This window comes from Danio aesculapii, chromosome 1 (assembly GCF_903798145.1).
Source record: "Danio aesculapii chromosome 1, fDanAes4.1, whole genome shotgun sequence".
In the NCBI taxonomy this organism is placed as follows: Eukaryota; Metazoa; Chordata; class Actinopteri; order Cypriniformes; family Danionidae; genus Danio; species Danio aesculapii.
Genome location: NC_079435.1, coordinates 49432752 through 49453453, shown reverse-complemented (window position 1 = coordinate 49453453; position 20702 = coordinate 49432752). Strand labels below are relative to the sequence as shown.

The 20702-nt window shown below is 34.2% G+C and overlaps 1 protein-coding gene across 1 annotated transcript; it reads left to right on the top strand.

Moving 5' to 3' along the window:
- Positions 1-1352: 1352 nt before the first annotated feature.
- Positions 1353-20643, top strand: si:dkey-26i13.8 (kinesin-like protein KIF19). The gene is made up of 21 exons (XM_056449807.1): positions 1353-1394; positions 3670-3750; positions 6649-6759; positions 6911-6998; positions 7137-7273; positions 7378-7503; positions 8917-9009; positions 9107-9208; positions 9496-9648; positions 11778-11900; positions 12207-12363; positions 12587-12749; positions 13775-13952; positions 14956-15226; positions 15334-15455; positions 15952-16082; positions 16185-16272; positions 18107-18475; positions 19964-20135; positions 20246-20353; positions 20467-20643. The coding sequence occupies exons 1-21, from the start codon at positions 1353-1355 to the stop codon at positions 20625-20627; spliced, it is 2976 nt and encodes a 991-aa protein (XP_056305782.1). The 3' UTR covers positions 20628-20643.
- The last annotated feature ends 59 nt before the right edge of the window (positions 20644-20702 follow it).

The window sequence follows — 20702 nt, the reverse complement described above, 5'->3', positions numbered from 1 at the left end:
TGCTCAAGCAATCGTGCAAATCAGGTTATAATATGTGAATTTAATTTATATATATAATTAAATAATAATAATTAAAAGCCTGGGTACTGATCCACAGAGGATTTTGAGGGCGACGTCACAAGCTCGGATTTGGTTGACCAATCAGACGAAAAAGGGCGTTTCAGCACCGCCTACATGTGTAAAATGAATTTTGAAGTCGCTTTTCCTACCCTAAACCAAAAAATGAAAAGCGAACCAAAATTTCTTTCTTTTTTTTTTTTGCTTTGTTTTTTGTGAGCAAAAGAAAAACTGGTTAGTTTTCCTTTTTTTTTTGAGGGGGGGGGGGGAGATGGCTATGGAATGGATGGAAGATACCCTGATTTAATATTACTTAATTGTTTTGTTATTTGTGTGGCACAAGTTATGTAAGAATAAAAAAAGGGTAAACAATACACTTGTATGATTTTTGTATTATATTAATAATTAATAATGGTATTAATAATAACAATTCTGATGTTTGTATAGGTCAAACTGGCCCTTTAATATTGTAAGTTAGTCTAAAAAGCAATAAAACAATAAACACTAACATATATGTTCTCAAAAAAATAAATGTTAACAAAAACACTATACAAACTATAGTATATCCTATATACAACTATATGAAACCAAATGAAAAACATTTTAATTGTATTTAATGTTCATTTTCACTGCTTTTTATATTTAAAAGTGTATACTTGTCAAAAGCACGAATATATATATATATATATATATATATATATATATATATATATATATATATATATATATATATATATATATATATATATATATATATATATATATATATATGTGAGAACTAAATTAATTGTTTTGACTAATTTTTGGCGCTAAAGTATTTTAATGTAACCAAACGGGTGTGTACTTGTCTCTATGGTAACAGTAACAATTTCCTTGCGCCAGCACGCGCTGCCAGTGTCTTACATGCTAGTTTAAAAGCCGCAAACCCCCTTAAACTTTTATCATTCACCCGTTAAATCGTTCACACTCTTACAAACGAGTCTGTCTATCTTTTAGGCTACAGTAAATGTTCTTTTAGCTGCTCTGAGGGGATGGGTTGGCATCTCCGCATGGCAGGTTGTTTTACGCCTCTAGGGGTTTGATCTCCGTTAACAACAGTCCGCTGGTGACTCCAGGACCTCCGCTGAGGCCAGCATGAGATTACCTAGCCATCAAGAAGATTAACTAACCCACGGTAAACCACCAGTTTATTCTCGTGCCGCTATAGCTAAGGCGTGTTTTGATCTCGTCTGTTAAAATCAGGCTTTTGGACACTATAGAACAGGTCGGAATAACGGTAACTTGGGAATAAAAACATGAAGGATTTGCCTGGAGAATGGATGGACCATCAGCTCACGGTAGGCTGTAGATATATGTTTTTAAAGCACCACAGTTTATCAACATCTAACTCTTGCAGGTGCCAAGCCGGCTATTTTCAGGTTCGCATAATTTCTGTCAGGAAAATGTGGTTTCTCGTTGATAGGTATGATAATGCGGCTCCTGAGGGACAGGAGAGATTCAACAAGTGAGCATAACGTCTCTCTTGTGAAAAAAGACAACTTTATAATAACAACATTCATTAATAAGTCATAATGACATTGAAAGGCTTGGGTTTACAAGGTCAGAGCATATAAGATATTTGGAATGTACTGAGCTTTTGTGGTAGAACATGCTGTCCAAATGAAACCTAGTGTTTATTTACATATTTAGAAAGCCAAAATAGTTTTTCTGGAACATATTTTCATTTAAGATTTATTAAATTTGGAATTTATTTGCTAATCAACAAATGTAAAACTGTATGACATAAACAATTACTATATTCGATAAGAAATTATTAAACAGGCTGGACATGTTCTGTTGTTCAGCTTTATTGCTGGCAGTGATGGAAATAATACTGAAAAATCATACTCAAGTAAAAGTACCATTACTTGCCTAAAAAAATGTAATGCAAGTAGAGTAAACATATCTTTTGTAAATATTACTCAAAATATGAGTAAAAAAGTAGCCCTTTCAAAAGTAGTCAAAAGAGTAGTGAGAAGTGAGTATTACGCTGTAAAAAGCTGATGCGTTTACATGTAATTTCTTATGTGTAAACGTTCTCTATAGTGCATTTAGTTATTGCCCAGCAGGCACACAACCTCAGACGTTAATATTAGGTTAGATTTAGGTTGTGATTTCAGGTGACCAAAATTCAATGTCTAGTCAGCGACTAAGAACAGGATTTTAGGTTGTGTTAGACCAAAATCCAATGTCAAGCCAACATCTTAAACAAACGTCATTTTGACGTCAAACGCTGACATTTGTTAGTCAGATATGGCAACCAAAATCCAACTACTGATAGATGTCATAGTTGTAACATCATTAGACGTTGATATTTGGTTGATTTTAGGTTGGACGTTGGACATTGACGTCAGCCTGAAGTTGGATTTTGACGTCAACCCGATTTTTATTTTCATTTCCCCATGACGTTGGGGTACAACGTCAGTTTGATGTCCTGTTGACGTTTGGTGCCTGCTCGGTGTTTAAACATACAACAAACATCCATCATCTTCTCATCAGTGACATGCATCTAAACAATCTCTGGGTTTCAAACAGCTTGCTGCAATTAAAAATTGTCCATGTCTTGAAGTAGTTCATTATGATGCGATTTACCTTCTATGTGCGATTTAATTGGACAGAAATCACAGGACTGATTTTTCTAATCCCCATAGACAAGAAAAAACAAAGTAGTGGCAGTAGGTTGAAGGAAAGTAGTGGAGTAAAAGTACAGATACAGCACTAAAAATGTACCAAAGAGAAAGTAAAAGTACACATTTATAAAACTACTTAGTAAATTACAACTCCTGAGAATAACTACTCATTTACAGTCCTTTGAGTATTTGTAATTTGTTACTTTACACCACTGAATGCTTGAAATATGTATAAAAACTGAAGATATTTCAAATGTTATAAAAGATTTGTGTTTAAAAATTTATTAGATTTTTTATATTCAAAGAATTTTAACAGAGACAAATGTAGCATTTTCTACAAAAATAAGCGGTTTTCAACCTTAAAAAAGCACCAAATCAGCATATTAGAATGTTTTTTCAGAGGTGTGACACTGACAACTGCAGCCATGTGCATAAATAACATCTTTTTTGAAAATATTTAATAAAAATATATATAATAGTATTTCACACAATTAGCATAAGCTTTAAAATAAAACAAATCTGAACTGTGTAGTGCAAAAATATGAGACCAGTGCATGTGCTATTATAGAGTATATTGTGTGTGCGCGTGTGTAACACGTGACAGCTTCTCCTGACCTGGGATAACCTTGTCCTCACAACTGTTCATCTTTTTTATATGCTTGCATAATAAATATTAACCCTTATTAAATTATTGCTAATTTGTTAGTGTGCTGCATTACACATACAGTAACTGTGATATCATACTTATGTGACATCTATCCTCTGTTTCCTAAAGAGCTCGATTAGTGTTATTGTTAAATAGGGATTTAAAAACTAATCAGTATTTCATTGTCATTTTTAATTATATTGACAAACATGTTGTTTTCTGCACATACTAGGATAAAGGCAGATTTGTATTTTATTTATTTCTTTCTTTTGTAATTAATGATATGCACTGATTAAGGTTGCTCTGCGCATTCGGCCACTGAATGAAGCAGAGATTGAGGAGGGGGCAACCATAGTGGCACACAAGATCGACAATCAGGTAAGCAAAATAACAACAACAAACACACAAAAAAATAATAGTAATAGCTTAATTGACTTAAAGGGATATGTCACCCAAAAATGGAAATTTTTTTGCTTAAACCCTGCCAAAGATCAATGACTTTATGATCTGGGGACATATATTAATCTTGTATTACCTTCATATATGTTTCTTGACTCTCAAAAGGCCATTGTCTTGCTTAGCCTTGTGATAACTAGCCCTAGCCCTATATAATAACAAATCTTAAAAACATGTATAACATTCACAAATGCTTATTAAGAGTGTGTTTCTGAACCTGTCATGATGAATGATGGTCTAAAGGCCTAATCCTTCCTTTCGTTTGCAGTAAATCCTGTCTACAGTTGGTAAATAAGGTTTACTGTCATCTTTGCTTATGCTTGATGACACAACTCTTGAAACATGCTACAGATATGTTTATGTGTGCTGAAATATTTGCACATATTCTGATCCTACAGATTTCTCCATCTACATTTTCCTATTGCAAACTATGTTAATATGAATAATTTCGCGGCATAATTATTTATAGGCTAAATCATTTTTGACAAGAGAGGTGTGTGTTTAGATGTGCACATTTTAGACTTATTTTCAGGTACAGTGGGCCAAAAAAAATAGATCAATTTAAACATTCTAGAGGTTTCCAAAAACATGCTGAGAAGATTCAAATTAAGTGCAAAAGGCTTGAGCAGACGTATAGTTACATTCTTTAACGAGAGTAAGTGTGAAGCTATAACAACACCTTTAGGCTTTGTTAACACCTGATATTAAAATGTGTTTTTGTCAGTCCGATCACAAGTGGAGGATGCTAAATGCAGGTATAAAATGTTTTACATACCATTTGCAGCTAACAGAGCTGAAACGAAAGCCTCTCTGACATGCATTTATGTTTTGCAGTTAGGGATCAAAATGTAGGAAATTCTTATACATCCATTCATAGATCATTTCCTCCAAAAAGTGAACACCAGGGGCCTCCTTTATAAAATGTTACCGTGAAACCATCCTATATTTCATCTACACTACCTGACAAATGTCTTGTCGCCTATCCAAATTTTAGGAACAGCAAATAATACCTTAACTTCTAGTTGACCATTTGGTATCAGAAGTGGCTTATATGAAAGGCAAAGGCCTTTGGATTTTGCTTACTTTACCAAAATAAATTATGATCATGCCTTGATTTTTAATAATTTAATTAGGACAGTAAGGTCTGACTTTGCTTAGACAAAAGTCTTGTTACTTAACAGAAATAATGTACAGTATAGAATATAAAGTCATGGTGCAGTGAAAAAAGAATGAATATTGTGTTTGGCTCCCATGAGCTTAGAGGACTGCATCCATACATCTCTGCAATGGCTCAAATAACTTATTAATATAGTCATCTGGAATGGCAAAGAAAGCGTTCTTGCAGGACTCTCAGAGTTCATCAAGATTCTTTGGATTCATCTGCAATGCCTCCTCCTTCATCTTACCCCAGACATGCCCAATAATGTTCATAACTGGTGGCTGAGCTGGCCAATCCTGAAGCACCTTGACCTTCTTTGCTTTCAGAATCTTTGATGCGGAGGCTGAAGTATGAGAAGGAGCACTAACCTGCTAAAGTTTTTGCTCTCTCCTGTGGTTTGTAATGTAATGGGCAGCACAAATGTATTGATACCTCAGGCTGTTGATGTTGCCATCCACTCAACAGATCTCTCGTACACCCCCATTCTGAATGTAACTCCAAACCGTGACTTTTCCTTCACCAAACTTGACTGATTTCTATGAGAATTTTGGGTCCTTGCAGGTTCCAGTAGGTCTTCTGCAGTATTTGTGATGATTGAGATGCAGTTCAACAGATGATTCATCAGAAAAATCTGCCTTTTGCAACTTTTCCAAATGATCACCTAGAATTCAAGTTATTATTTGTTGCTCTTACAACTGGGATCGATGACAAGACTTTTGTGAGGTAGTGTAGATCATTGTGGATATGATTCAGAGACATTAAGGTAAAAAAAAAGAAATAATCATATGCATCTTTTCTAGAAGTTAAACCTTGTGTATTGTGCAAAAATACTCCCTTTTGTTCTGTCCGTGGCTGTTTTTGCCCCATTTATTCCTATTATAACTAAATTAAGTGGCTAGATTAAGACTCAAAATCACGATGAAAACATCCTCTAACAGCACACAAGGATTAAATCTATCAGTCGTAAAAAAAAAATTGCCCACAGCTGAATGTTTACAGGTCTAAGCCCCACAAATAATCAAATCTGTGCCTTAAAATGTTTTATCTAATGTGTAAACATTCTGCTTGTCGTCCAGACGATTAATTCCAGGAGTAAAGAATCTTAGTACGCCACTGTTTTTGTTGACCTGAAGTCTCCAGAAGTACAGTGAGGTTTTCAGTGTTTCAGAGTTCAAGCAGCAAAACATTAAACATTTAAAAGATCATGAATGATCAAGTTTAGATAATATATTCAATATATTTTGTTTCATTTTAAATTTTATACAGCAGGGTTGCACTAAACTTATCAAATGTGACAGAATTTAAAATTGTAACAAAAAAAATACTTTAAATAAATACTTTTAATTCAAATGTTTTATCTGTCAGAGAATCCTGAATCCTATACGTATGTAACACAATTTAATAAAAATATCAGGCACAACATTGGTTACTAGTAAAAACAAAATTCAGTCATAAACATGTAACAATATTTAAACACTATTATTTTCATACTGCATTTTTGAACAAATAAATGTTTTAAATACATTCTTAAAATCTTGCTTTTAAATATTCCTTCATGATGATAACAGGCCATTTATGTTGGATTGTAGTAGTTAATAGTGCAGAGTTGATCTACTCTACTAATAGAGGAGTTAATTCTCAGATCTAATTACTCTCTTCAGATGGTGGTGTTAATGGACCCCTGCGAGGACTCTGACAATATTCTGAGGGCCCATCGCTCACGTGAAAAAACATACATGTTTGATCTGGCATTTGATTACACTGCCACACAGGTGTGTAGTGGTGCTTCTCATGCCCCACAAACATTTACTAACGCTGTAGTCCTTAATCATGTTTATGGAGAATTTTAAGTGCGAATTAAAAAGTTTTGTCTTCATAACATAGTCCAGGGCCTTGATGTTGTTTACTTTTTCCTAATATTAGGAGGATGTTTATGTGGCGACAACCAAAAATCTGATTGATGGTGTGATCGCTGGTTATAATGCCACTGTTTTTGCATATGGACCAACAGGTAATGTGGATCTGAATGTTTCTTCTTAGAGTACATACTGCATTTTTAAATATCTTACAAAGCTGTGATTCCATGTGGCAAAAACAACAACAAAACTTGGAGAAAAAGGAGCTGTCTGATCATGTATTTATTTTTTAGGAGCTGGAAAGACGCACACCATGTTAGGGTTAGATTCTGAGCCTGGCATTTACATCAGAACGCTCAATGACCTCTTCAGAGCCATTGAAGACAGCACTGAGGACTTGCACTGCAGTGTTTATATGTCATATATAGAGGTTTGCCGTGGTGTTTTGTAGACTCATAAAAGATATTACATAATATTTATCATGGTGCTTTTGGGACTTTTTACACTACACAATGCTAATTAACATCTTTCCAGATTTATAATGAGATGATCAGAGATCTGTTGAATCCCTCTTCTGGATATCTTGAGCTGCGTGAGGACGGTAAAGGGGAAATACGAATAGCAGGCATCACTGAATTCTCTACATGTAATGCTAAAGAGGTACTTTTTCACAGTCTAACACAGTGTTTCCAAACCTTGTTCATGGAGGTACAACAACAATACATATTTTGGATATCTCCCTTATCTGAACCATTCATTTCAGGTTTTGGAGATTCTTCTAATGTTTTGATGAGTTGATTCAGGTGTGTTTGAATAGGAAGAGATTGAAAACTGTTGATGTGCCTTTAGGAACAGGGTTGGGAAACACTGGTCTAACATACACTACAATTCTAAAGCTTGGGGTCATTATGATTAAAACAATATTAAAAAAGGTTTCTCTTTTAAATTAACACTCTTCTTTTAAGCTTCTCTTAATATTTAGGAACACAACAGTATAATAATAGCCAACTGATTTACAGTTCGCATATTGAAAGTGTCATCTTTCTGATTCCAAAATCAATTTAATTAAGTGCAAGACAAACTCCTTTTTAAAGCAAGCCTTACACTTAGTGGGTATCCTCACCAGTGTTGAGGAAAGTTACTTTTGAAAGTAATCCATTACAATATTGAGTTACTCTCCAAAAACCATACTTACCATACTTTTTATGGTAATGCGTTACGTTACTTTTGATTTACTTTTGCTTTACTTTTGACCTGGCTGAGGCTTGAACTTGCAGGGATTTTTCTTCTTTTTTATAAATTGAGGAGTTCTGCAATTATCAATGCACTGTGCGGGGGGCGATGCGGTGGTACAGTGGGTAGCGTTGTTGCCTCACAGCAAGAAGGTCGCTTATTTGAGCCTCGGCTGGGTCAGTAAGTTTGCATGTTCTCCCCATGTTTGCGTGGATTTCCTCTTAAGTAAGCTAAATTTCCGTAGTGTATGTGTGTGAATGTGTATGGATGTTTCCCAGTGATGGGTTGCAACTGTAAAGGCAGTTGGTGGTTCATTCCGCTGTGGCAACCCCAGATTATTTAAGAGACTAAGCCAAAAAGAAAATGAATTAATGAATTAAAATTAGTGTAGTCATGTTTGTAACGCATTTCTTTCAAAAGTAACTTTCTCCAACACTGCACAACAAGTGTAATAACAACTAACTGATTTATAGTTCGCATTTTGAAAGTGTCATCTTTCTGATTCTAAATTAATTGAATTTGTTGTAACAAACTTTACCAGCGTTGGTCATTTTTAGACATTAAAAACAGCTCATTATGCTGCAAACTGATATTTTCTTATTATATTATTCAACTTTGTCTGTGTAGTCATGCAAACACTTGTTTGTAGACCGTTTTCTGCCATTTATTATTCCTAGTCATTTCTCCCATAGGCAACTGAATCAGAAGTTCTAAAACAATCACTAAAACGGGTGCACTTCCGCATTGAAGTATAAGGTCAACAGGCCTGTCTGCTTCTGATAGTGTCTCTAATAAAGATTTATGTCCTTCTAAACCTAGTGTGTTTGTTTGTGAATTTAGATAATGGCTCTTTTGACTAAAGGAAATAAACAGAGGACCCAGGAGTCGACAGCTGCTAACAAGACGTCCTCTCGGTCTCATGCTATACTTCAGGCAAATCCAGAACACACACACACTAATCATCTATGACCATGACCTCAAATTGCCACTGTAGACTGAGTGCACATCTCCCGCTTTGTCTGCTTCACAGGTGACAGTGAAGCAAAAGAGTCGTGTAAAAGATATCAACGAGGAGGTCAGGGTGGGGAAGCTATTCATGGTGGACTTGGCAGGAACGGAGCGTGCATCACAGGTACATACAGTGTGTTTAGATGTGCCGAAGTGGAACACAAGCTTTCAAATTCCACAGGGATGCCAGATTTTATAGTACAGTGCCCTCTCTCGTCTTTCACCAAAATTAATATTTAACTTCTTCTAGCTTTTATTATTTATATGCATATAATGTGAGACTGAAAAAGAAATTGGAGCTCATATGCTAGCCAAAACTACATCTGAGCATTCCTACTGTACACACAATAGCTGTGAATTGCTGTGAACACCATCAAATTCTCTCTGTTCTGAAGCATTTTTTTTTCTCAGACTCAAAACAGAGGAAAGAGAATGAAGGAAGGAGCACATATAAACCGTTCCCTGTTAGCGCTGGCAAACTGCATCAATGCCTTGAGCGAGAAGGGTGGAAAAGGGGCTCAGTTCGTCAACTACAGAGACAGCAAACTCACTCGACTTCTTAAAGTGAGCAAAACTAGCTTTAAAACTTTTTCAATGATCCCAGGCCTGGTTTATGATCACTGTATGATGCAAAAATATACAGCGGGGAAAATAAGTATTGAAGAGGTCATGTATTTTCCTGGGAATAATATTTCTAAAGGAGCTGTTGACCTGGAATAGAACCAGATTTTGGTAAAAACCCAAACCATACAAACATAAAAATAAAACAAAACAAAAAAAAATCTGAAAAATTTGTTATGTGTAATAACAATAGAATAAAAGTTTTTAATACTTCATATAAAAGTTTTTTTTTTGGTGGCGGCAGCTTAAAGACTCCTCTCATATAGAGAATGAAGTCACATGCATTGCTCAGGTGTGAGTTTTTCAGACTTCAACAGAGTGTAAAAATCTTGATGGTTCTGTGAGCCTCGTCTATCAAATTGGATCTTTAATTTGTATTTTCTATTGGATTCAATTCAGGTGATTGGCTGGACCATTCTACAGCTTGATTTTCTTTCTCTAAAAGCATTTGAGAGTTTTGGATCATTGTCTTGCTGAAATGTCCACCCTGGTTTCATCTTCATCATCTTGATAATGTAGATGTTGGACTGAAGCAGCTAATATTCATTTACAATGACGAAGGGCAGAGGGTTGCTGAAGAACTACTGAGAGATTCAGCTGCTGTCTGGGCTGCCTTTCTGCACCTCCCTTTCTTCATGTGTTCAATACTTTTTCTCTGTGTGATTTCATTTTATTACGCATAAATTATACTACATTATAAATTATAAAAAATAAACTACTTAGATTTGTTTTTTTATATACAGTTGAAGTTAGAATTATTAGCCCCACTTTGAATTTTTTTTCTTCTTTTTTTAAATATTTCCCAAATGATGTTTAACGGAGCAAGGAAATTTTCACAGTATGTAAGATATTATTTTTTCTTCTGGAGAAAGTCTTATTTGTTTTAATTTGGCTAGGATAAAAGCAGTTTAAAATGTTTTAAAACCCATTTTAAGGTCAAAATTATTAGCCCCTTTAAGCTATATTTTGTTTCGATAGTCTACAGAACAAATCATCGTTATACAATAACTTGCCTAATTACCCTAACCTGCTTAGTTAACCTAATTAACCTAGTTAAGCCTTTAAATGTCACTTTAAGCTGTATAGAAGTGTCTTGAATAATATCTAGTCAAATATTATTTACTGTCATCATGGCAAAGATAAAATAAATCAGTTATTAGAAATGAGTTATTGAAACTATTTTGTTTAGAAATGTGTTGAAAAAAGTCTTCTCTCTGTTAAACAGCAGTTGGGGGAAAAATAAACAGGGAGGCTAATAATTCTGACTTCAACTGTATATTTTAGGGTTGTTGCAATACCATTAATTCATCTTACGATACTATACCAGCTTAAGTTTCATAATACCAAGTAGTATTGCGACACTGTAATTCATAACTCAAATTATAAAGAAAATTGTCAGAAATCTATATTTTATATGTTATAATAGGTCTTGAATGATTTGGTTTAATTCATAATTTCCTTATTCTTGAAAAAAGTATGATTTGCACGACAATTCATCTAAAATGTATTAATTCTTTTTGTTTATTTTGTAGATGATCAGTTGACCAACAAAATATCCATTAAAATAAAGATATAAATGATACCAAATGAAATTGAGTTGAAATGAAAAGAGCATTTTTCCAACACAATTAGGCTATATGAAGTGGTCAAAAATTGTTTCAGTGATTCCTGTTGCTATTTTTCTATTTTTGCTATTTTTCCTGTTGCTAACCAATAGGTTTTTCATCTATTGGTTTTAGTCTTATCAGGTAAGAATCCAAATAATTCAAAATTTCACTTTGTGAGTCGTTCTTTTTAAGAGATTGTCACAGTTGTTGTAGCTACTAAATCATATTGAGATGAACAGAAATGAACCGATTCAGGTGTGCATTTGAAACGTCAGAAAACATCAGAAAACTTGAAACCTTAAAGGGCTCCACAGACTATTAAAATAAAATGGTATATTGTTGCACAAACGTGTGAGCATTTTAATGACTTTTCCACATCCAACATTATCTATTGTAGATAGTAGAAATATGTGATTTCAGATCCACAGTTGGTTTGATTTACAGTTGATTTGATGTGCTTTTCAGGATGCTTTAGGAGGAAACAGTCGTACTGTAATGATTACCCATATCAGTCCTGCCAGCTCCAATTTTGAGGAATCAAGAAACACATTAGTTTATGCTGACAAAGCCAAAAATATACGAACCAAGGTAAACACACACACACACACACACCACAATCTGCATCAACTACAACAACAATATTGACATAAAGGAATATTTTAACCATTAAAATGCAAAAAGTCTTTCATTATTTACTCAAACCTGTATGAATTTATTTTATTTTCTGAACACAAAAGAGCATTTTTTTATTACTATTACTTTCTATTATGATTTAATTGATTGATTTAGAACTATTTTGTATAATTATGGTGAAAATCTGTAAATAATCATTTGATTGTGCTGAGATGTAGCTCAGGTCCTCTCCAACTATTATGGTTTGAACCTCTTCTATAGGTGAAACGTAATTTGATGAATGTGTCCTATCACCTGGCCCAATACACCCGCATTATTGCAGATCTGCGAAGTGAAATTGAACGACTTCGCGCAAAGATCGATCAACAAAGTCAAGATCAACTGAAAGGAGAGAAAGCAGACATCCGTAACATTCAAGGTACATTTGATTTGTATGTATTCGGACACAGTAGCTGACAGATAATAGCATAAACACTGCTTGTGCTTTGTCAATGTTTTCACTATAGATTGATACTTAGTTATTTGTTCAAATATTTAATTAAAATTGTGAGCATTAAAATTATATCTTACCATGTTAATATTACAAGGTCATTCTTTCTAAATATGTTTGCCAACTGATTTGTCCATATGGGCTGTTTCAGCTGAAGTGCAACAGTACAGTCACGGGGAGATGGCTTTACTGCAGGAGCAGCTCCTGTCTGCCTTCAGGGAGCAGATGGAAATCAGACGCAGCCTCATGGAGCTGGAGAACTGCAATATGGAATTGCACATAGACACATCCAGACATCTGCTCACCATTTCAGAGTAAACACAAACCTATAATACATATACAAATGGAGTTTGTTGATCGGTAATTCTTCAGTTAGAGACATGGAGACAAGGCATACAGTAGTCAACTCTGGAAGTGGATCAAAAAAGTTATTTTTATAGTTAAATTGTCAAATATGAGTGTTGTTTATTAGTTTTAGGGCAACTTTGATGAAAGGTTTTGATCCACTTTAAATGTTGACTACTAATATATTAGAAAAATTATAATTCAGCTAATAGGAAGGCCACTTTTAAATTTCAATTCTTTTAAATTTGTGCTAAAAAACTAAATTAAAACTGAAATATCAATTTAAAAAATCTATATTGTACTAGCCCCCAGATGACCCCTAACCTGATTTCACCAAGTAGGACATGTACAACATTCCAATCAGCCAATCAGAATTAAGCGATACGTTTACTGTTTATGTTAGGTTTAGGCTTAAGGTAAGGTTTATGCAGTTCTACATGTCATCCAACTATTATTCCCCTCTGATTTTGGGAATAATTTACAGTTATGGTTGGGTTTAAGGGTAGGGAATAGGTATGGATTACATTTTTGAACAAAAATGATGTTCTGGGATCAACATATATGTTAAACCAGAATCGCAACGTACTTGGCAAAATCATGACATACCCCAGATGACAGGGATGATTGACCGTGACACATCTTGAACTATTTAGACAAAAAGCAGCCATCTACATATTATATTTTATTAGTGGAGTTGACAAACGGGCTGGTTACAGTGCATTCACTAGCATTTCCTGAACAGAAAGAACATTAAAAACTTAATAGAGTATCATCACTCCAAATTGTGAAGAGTCTATCTTTATCTACTAGAATTTGTGTGTATTCATAATAATTTGTGCTTTCCAAAAAATAAATAAGCGTGCTTTGTTTTCTTGATTTCCAAAAACTTCCTTCAGAAATAGTATTCGTGATAAGATTAAACCTGCTTGCAATCACTCCATCACCTTTTCACAACTTTACTTTTTTCTCTCTTTGTATTTTCCTTATCTGTTAGTTGGGAGCGAGATCGAGCACGCGCCAGGCGAGGGAAAGACGAGTTGTCTGGACAGAAAAAACACACAGACAAGGAGGAAGGGCAAGAGAGTGGGCCAGAGGAGCCTCAATATGTTACAGCAGCTCGAGAGGAGATCGGCCCTCTACTGGCTGAACAGAGGAAGACAATGGAGCTAAAAGTAATTAGTCGTTTTTTAACTTCTGTTTAGGACCACAAAAATCTGATATTGCGATATTTTATTTTTCTGCGATAAATATTCCAATATTTATACAGTTTCACAAGATAATTTGAATTGGTTTTCTGGAGATTCTAACAATATTCGGGTACGGAAATTGAATAATCACAATGCAAAAAAATAGTTTTCTTACTTTTCGAGTCCAAATATCTAAAAATTAATATATCAAGTAAAAATACTGTTTTGTTTTCAACTTAAGAAGAAATAAGGCAAAATTAAGAGTTTTCCATAAGCAAAAGGATCTTTTTTTGCATAAATTGTATAAATTCCTTATAAAAAAACGTATAAATACAGTAATTAAATACAATTCTGTAGCTTCTTGTTAACTATAATTCAGACTCAACATTGCATACCTTGTGATGTGACTATTGCAGATGCGCACATTGCGTTATCGATGCTGAAATGATATATTGTGCAGGCCTACTTCTGTTACAGTTATTAAGATATGGGCTGCATTTGAAATCGCATACTATATAGTACGCTAAAAACAGTATGTGAGCCGAGTAGTATGAATTCATAGAATTGGAAAAACAGCATCTGAGAAGTACCCGGAGGACCTACTATTTCCGGCAAGATTCTCGAGTGTACATCCAATGGATGCTATGCTATCCCATGATGCTCCACGAGAGAATTCATGAATGGGAGTGAAGCGATGCAACTGACATGGGTAGGTCACGTGATGATGACAAAATAGCGGATGTAGTTCCATTCATACTACTCACATTCATACTGTATAGAACATACTTTTCTAATGGTCGAGTAGTACATTTGAATTCAAATGCAGTAGTAGTCGGATTCAGCCATTTTAAATGAGTCATGAAAGCAAATGAACATCTGGCATGTCAGCAGTGTCATCTGCAACACATTTTACATTACACCATTTTTATAAATGCCAATACATATCCTCAGCGAAATAGTTTTTTTTATTTCCTCTCCCTTTTTTTAGCGTGAACTGGAGGAAAAACTATTGAGCATGAAGCTGAAGTCATCTAAGATTGAGGAGTTGCTCCCTAAACGCATAAGCAACACTGAGCAGAGAGACATTCTGATGCTGCTTTGTAAAGTCCATGAGCTTGAACTGGAAAAAACTGAAATCCAGTCGGCTGTTCTCTGCAAAGAAAACGTTCTCCGCACAAAAGACTTCATCATCCAGCGGCACGAGCAGCAGCGGACGCTCTGTGATGACATCATACACCAGCAGAAGATGCTAATTGAAGGTGTGGGTTGCTGAAATGGCGTCTTTAAAGCAGGCATTTGACATTTGATAAACATTATATAGATATGAAATTTCCTAAGGTATTTTGTTTATTTATTTTGTCAACAGATCAAGGACTTTGTGTACCTGAGGGATTGCAAGAGCTTTATTCGCTGTACTTTGGTGAATTAAGTGATGGAATCATTGACCAAATACTGAATCTTCACACTTTCACAACAAACCCTTTAGCCGTAAGCTTTAACTGTGTGGTTTTTTACATTTTGTGCTGCTTTATTTAATCAAAAACATCAATATTGTGAAATATTATAATTTAAAATGTATATTTTTATTTTAAATTGCATGTGAATTTTCAGCAGATACTATTCTGGGCCTAAGTGTCACATGATCTTTCAGAAATCATAGATTTTTTACTGCTCAACAAACATTTCTTATTATCACCAGTGTTAATTCAGTTATGCATTTATTTTTTGCTTACTTTTTTCAGTATTTTGTAGTAGTTTTTTATCAGCAAAATATATTTTTTTTGCATTTTCCCCAACCTCTGAATGGCAGTGCATTTATAAGTTCACAAACTCTATTATGATCAAGCAGCACAATTACACTGTCGGTTTTGATTCATTTAATGCATCGATGCTGAATACAAATGTTTTTTTTTTGTAAAAATATTTCTTACTTAACCTAAATCATGGAATGGCATTGAATCAAAATATTATTTCGATTACACAGGCCAGGCAGCTGAGACTTGATGTCATCTCCAATTTAGAAGAAGCAGATAAAGCAGAGCAACCCAACGTGAAGTTCAGCCCTTTAGATAAACATCCCCGTGACTCTTCTTCATCTGGGCTGGATTATGACAGGTAAATTATGCAATAAGAGAAGTAGACTGTTGTGTTCATCCAGAATGACATAAATAGTGTGCTTTCTTCTTGCTTGTATTTCTTTTATCTCCCTCATTACAGTGACAGTAACAGAGTTTTTAAATCACTGTCTAAAATTCAACCTCGGAGACAGCACCATTCATCTTCTAGCCAGACTCTTATGAGGAAGGTAAACAAAAAAGACTGAAAATGATCTTAAATTATTTCATTCTTAACACAGATCTTAATCTATTTGGAAATTAGTCTACAACTGATATAAAACTATAGCCTGCTAATTTTTATTTATTACATTTTTAAACTTTTTTTTTTTTTTTTTTTTGCATAAATGCACCATAAGATGAATATTTACCAATTTGATTACAAGTGGATAATTACAAGTGTAGGGACATTTATATGATTCCGAATTTGACGACTTTGAGACTTAGTAGAAAATGCATGTAGATGGTCATGTAGTCGAATGCATTCCAACAGCCACAAAATACCAATCATGGTGTTGATATGGAACGTGTTGCGAAAACCTAGTACCACCCCACATGGATTATAATCAGAAACATAATTGGCATTCAGAAAAAATTGTACAGTATTAATTAATTCCTGGTTTGGGTCACACTTTATTTTGATGGTCCAATTGTTGAATTTAAATTACATTGCATCTATATTCCAACTAATTCTCATTAGATTATACTGTAAGTAACCTGTTGGGGTTAGGGTTAGTGTGAGTTTACATGTACTTGCATGTACTTGAGTTGACAAGTTTCTTATAGTCAGTTAAATGTCTGTTGAAGGAGCAGTATCAGTAGATATTAAGCAGACAGTCTACTAGTACTCAAATGAACCATTAAAATAAAGTGCTACCCTGGTTTGAACTTGGGCTGGATGCTGTGACCAATTTAACAATTCAATTCTTATTCATATGGTTTTAATTTGAATTTAATTTGATTAGATTAAATATCAATTAGAGATGAGTTTTTTATTTAAAATGCTAGTTTTGCAGACATGGAATTCATATTTTTTAAAATGCTCCTACTCAGCTGTATTAATTAAACACTTGTTAACCCTTGTGTGTTGTTGAGGATATTTTGTTCCACTCTGGATTCATTTTGAGTCCTAATTTGGCCACACCTTTCTCTGTGTTTCAGCAAATGGGATGATTTTTGGTAACAAATCTTATTTTGACACATATTTTAGGAAAATGCTTTGAAGATTTCACTCATCAATACATTGGTTGGTGGCTGTTTTTGCCCCATTGACTTTATAATGACATTTTTTGATTGCAAAGCCATGACACCATATTACTATGTACTTTTGATTGTTGGTGGTTTTCCAGGTTGGGAAGAGGTAAAATCTGTAATTTTTGCTGTTGATCATCAGTTGCAGTGCAAAAAAGGCTTAGTTTTTGGCTTTTATATGGTGTTTTATTGACTATAGTGTGTGTATGAGAGAGACCTTTGAGCACTTACTTTGATATGTCTGAGAAAATCAAAATAAGCACCTTAACTGTCAGAACATGGTAAACATAGTAATTGTATATATGCATGCACACTATAATTCGCTGTTTTACTCCACAGAACTCCATATAAAAGCCAGAAACCGTTCTGCACAGGCTGATCTAAAGGGTTAATGGTGCCAACTGATGATCAACAGTAAAATGAAACATTTGACCTCTTCCCAACAGAGAAAACCACCAATAATCAATAATGCATGATTATTTGGTATCAAGGCTTTGCAATCAAAAAAATGCGATAATAATGGAAGTCAATGGGGCAAAAACAGCCACGAACATAAAAGGGTACTAAATTTGAACAATACACAAGGGTTAACAATAGCTCAGATAATTATATTAAATTACTTTTTGCTTTTATTATACAGTAACAAATATCAAAAATAATGCTTCAGCTGAAAAGATATGATCTTTTCTTAACACCTATTGAAAACGGGGCCATAGATGAAGTTTCCAACTCAGCGTTGAGCAGTTTGTAATGTGGCTGTATGTTTTTGAGCAGGTTTGTGCTGTTAAGGATTCGACTCCTGTATGTCCAACTGAATCTGTGAGTCCAGACACTCTGAGGGAAATTGTCAGCGACACTAAAAGCATCTCGGTCATAGCAGCGAAACGGCGCTCTCGCCTCCAAGCAAAGTCCAATTCCAGGATGGCTGGTATGGGTTTGGCCGCAGGGCTCAAGTCCTCAGTGAGCATGGACAGTCTAGTTTCTACTTTGGCAGATGAGTCAGCTGAGGTCAGAAGAAGCCACCAAAGACATGGAGGTAGCTCACAGTCTAAGCAGGACCCCAAGAGAACAGAAGGCAGAACGGAGCTGCCTGAAAAACAGCAGCACAAAAAGAGGTCCAGATCTTTTGAAGCAAGTAAAAGGGTATGATCAAGTATGATCATACAATAAAGTATGTCCACCTCTATCATGTGTTTGTGCTTGAGTGACTTTTCGGTTATTTATATATATATATATATATATATATATATATATATATATATATATATATATATATTTATATATATATATATATATAAACACACACTAACATTTAAAGTTTTGAGATCAGTATGATTTGTTTTTTAAAGAAGGAAGCATTTAATAAATCAAAAGTGCCATTAAAAGTACTTACACTTTTATGGACAACGAAAATCCATAAATAATCCCATAAACAAAACAAAACAAACATTTTTAAATGCTCAGTAACACTTTAGAATAATGGGCCATTAGTTAATGCATTTAGTAACATTAACTAAGTAAGGATGTGCTTGTTTACGTTAGTTATTGCATTGTGAGTTAACATGAACTAACATTATTTAACTTAAATATTATTAAATAAAGTAATAAATATTTTCTTAAACATTGACTTACATTAACAAAGTTGAACAAATACCGTGATAAAGGTATTACTAATAGTTTCTTCATGTTAGTAAATACATTAACTAATTTTAACTGATGGACCGTTATTTTAAAGTGGTATCAAAGGATTTATTGATCAAAAAATAATGTAAAAATGCATCAGAGCTTTAAAAAAAATTAAGCAGCCATAATGTAGTCAATGTTGAAAATGCAATATTTTTGTATTTCTGTCTTTTTTACAAAACTTTATTTTTGCTATTACAGAAATAACATTTTAAAATATATTTAAATAAAAAAACTGTTGTTTTAAACTGTTATAACATTCCACAATGGGACTAATTTTGTTTGCATTTATTACATACAGTTGAAGTCAGAATTTTTAGCCCCCCAACCCCCCGCCCCCCTTGAATTTTTTTATTTCTTTTTAAATATTTCCCAAATTATGTTTAACAGAGCAAGGACATTTTCACAGTATGTAAGATAATATTTTTTTCTTCTGGAGAAAGTCTTATTTGTTTTATTTTGGCTAGAATAAAAGCAGTTTTACATTTTTTAAAAACCATTTTAAGGTCAAAATTATTAGCCTCTTTAAGCTAACTTTTTTCGATAGTCTACAGAATAAACCATCATTATACAATAACTTGCCTAATTACCCTAACCTGCTTAGTTAACCTAATTAACCTAGTTAAGCTTTTAAATGTCACTTTAAGCTGTATAGAAGTGTCTTGAAAAATATCCAGTCAAATATTATTTACTGTCATCATGGCAAAGATAAATAAATCAGTTATTAGAAATGAGTTATTAAAACTATTATGTTTAGAAATGTGTTAAAAAAAGTCTTCTCTCCATTACTATATATATATAACTTTCAGCTAACTATAAAAAATATTTGCAATGTGTTGTTGCATTTTTCAGTTAAATTCTCAACACAAAGATGTGGAATCTGTCTATTTTAAGTAAATTAATCGAACCTATTCGTTTTAACCACTACTGATTTGTTTTTCACCACAGCAGGTACAAAAACCAAGACAAAATGCTTCCAGGTATTCAGCTTTGGAGAGCATCTCAGACAACCGCCTTGTGCGACCAGCATTAAACATCATCCAGCCACTCAATGGCGGTCCTGCAAACCCTGCAACACCTCCAGTAGCAAAAGTGAAAAACCCTGTTACTCACTTTACAGGTACAGAACTACAGTGTTTTCAAAGATTTTTTTCCATTTTCTTTTAATATGTTGCTTTGTTCTGCACATGTGAGATGTTGGAAACAAATTTGGGCATTTAATCAATTTAGGTGAAGTGCAGTTTCAGAAGTTGGAGATCAGGGGAACTCCACCCAGCACCATCCATCAAAAATACTCAGACACCAAACGAGCACAGGCCGTCTACAAACGACAGCGAGGTGAGCTTTCTTTCTTATTCATCAATCATTTATCATCTGTCTTTCTTTTTTAAATTGTTAAATTAATTTGGGAGGCTAATGGCCAACTTAAGCTGACTAAAATATGTTTGTAGGCCAAGGAGATGTTTGCTACCCCAGCAATCTCCTACAACAAGCAGGCAATTACAAGAAGTCCACCAATGAAAATCCTAAACAAAAAGCAATGGCCGATGTCAACAGAAAGCTCGAAACACGGCAAAGGAACAAACACTCTGTGAAAAAGTCATACGTCTGAGTTTTTAGTGCTTATACGAGAGATCTACTTTTTGCATTACAATGTACAGCCGAGAACATGTTGTAAATTTACATT

Coding starts and splice junctions, on each gene's coding strand:
- si:dkey-26i13.8 (XM_056449807.1), top strand. CDS start 1,353: ATGAAGGATTTGCCTGGAGAATGGATGGACCATCAGCTCACG. Junction 1,395..3,669: donor GGATGGACCATCAGCTCACG/GTAGGCTGTAGA, acceptor GCACTGATTAAG/GTTGCTCTGCGCATTCGGCC. Junction 9,209..9,495: donor GAACGGAGCGTGCATCACAG/GTACATACAGTG, acceptor TTTTTTTCTCAG/ACTCAAAACAGAGGAAAGAG.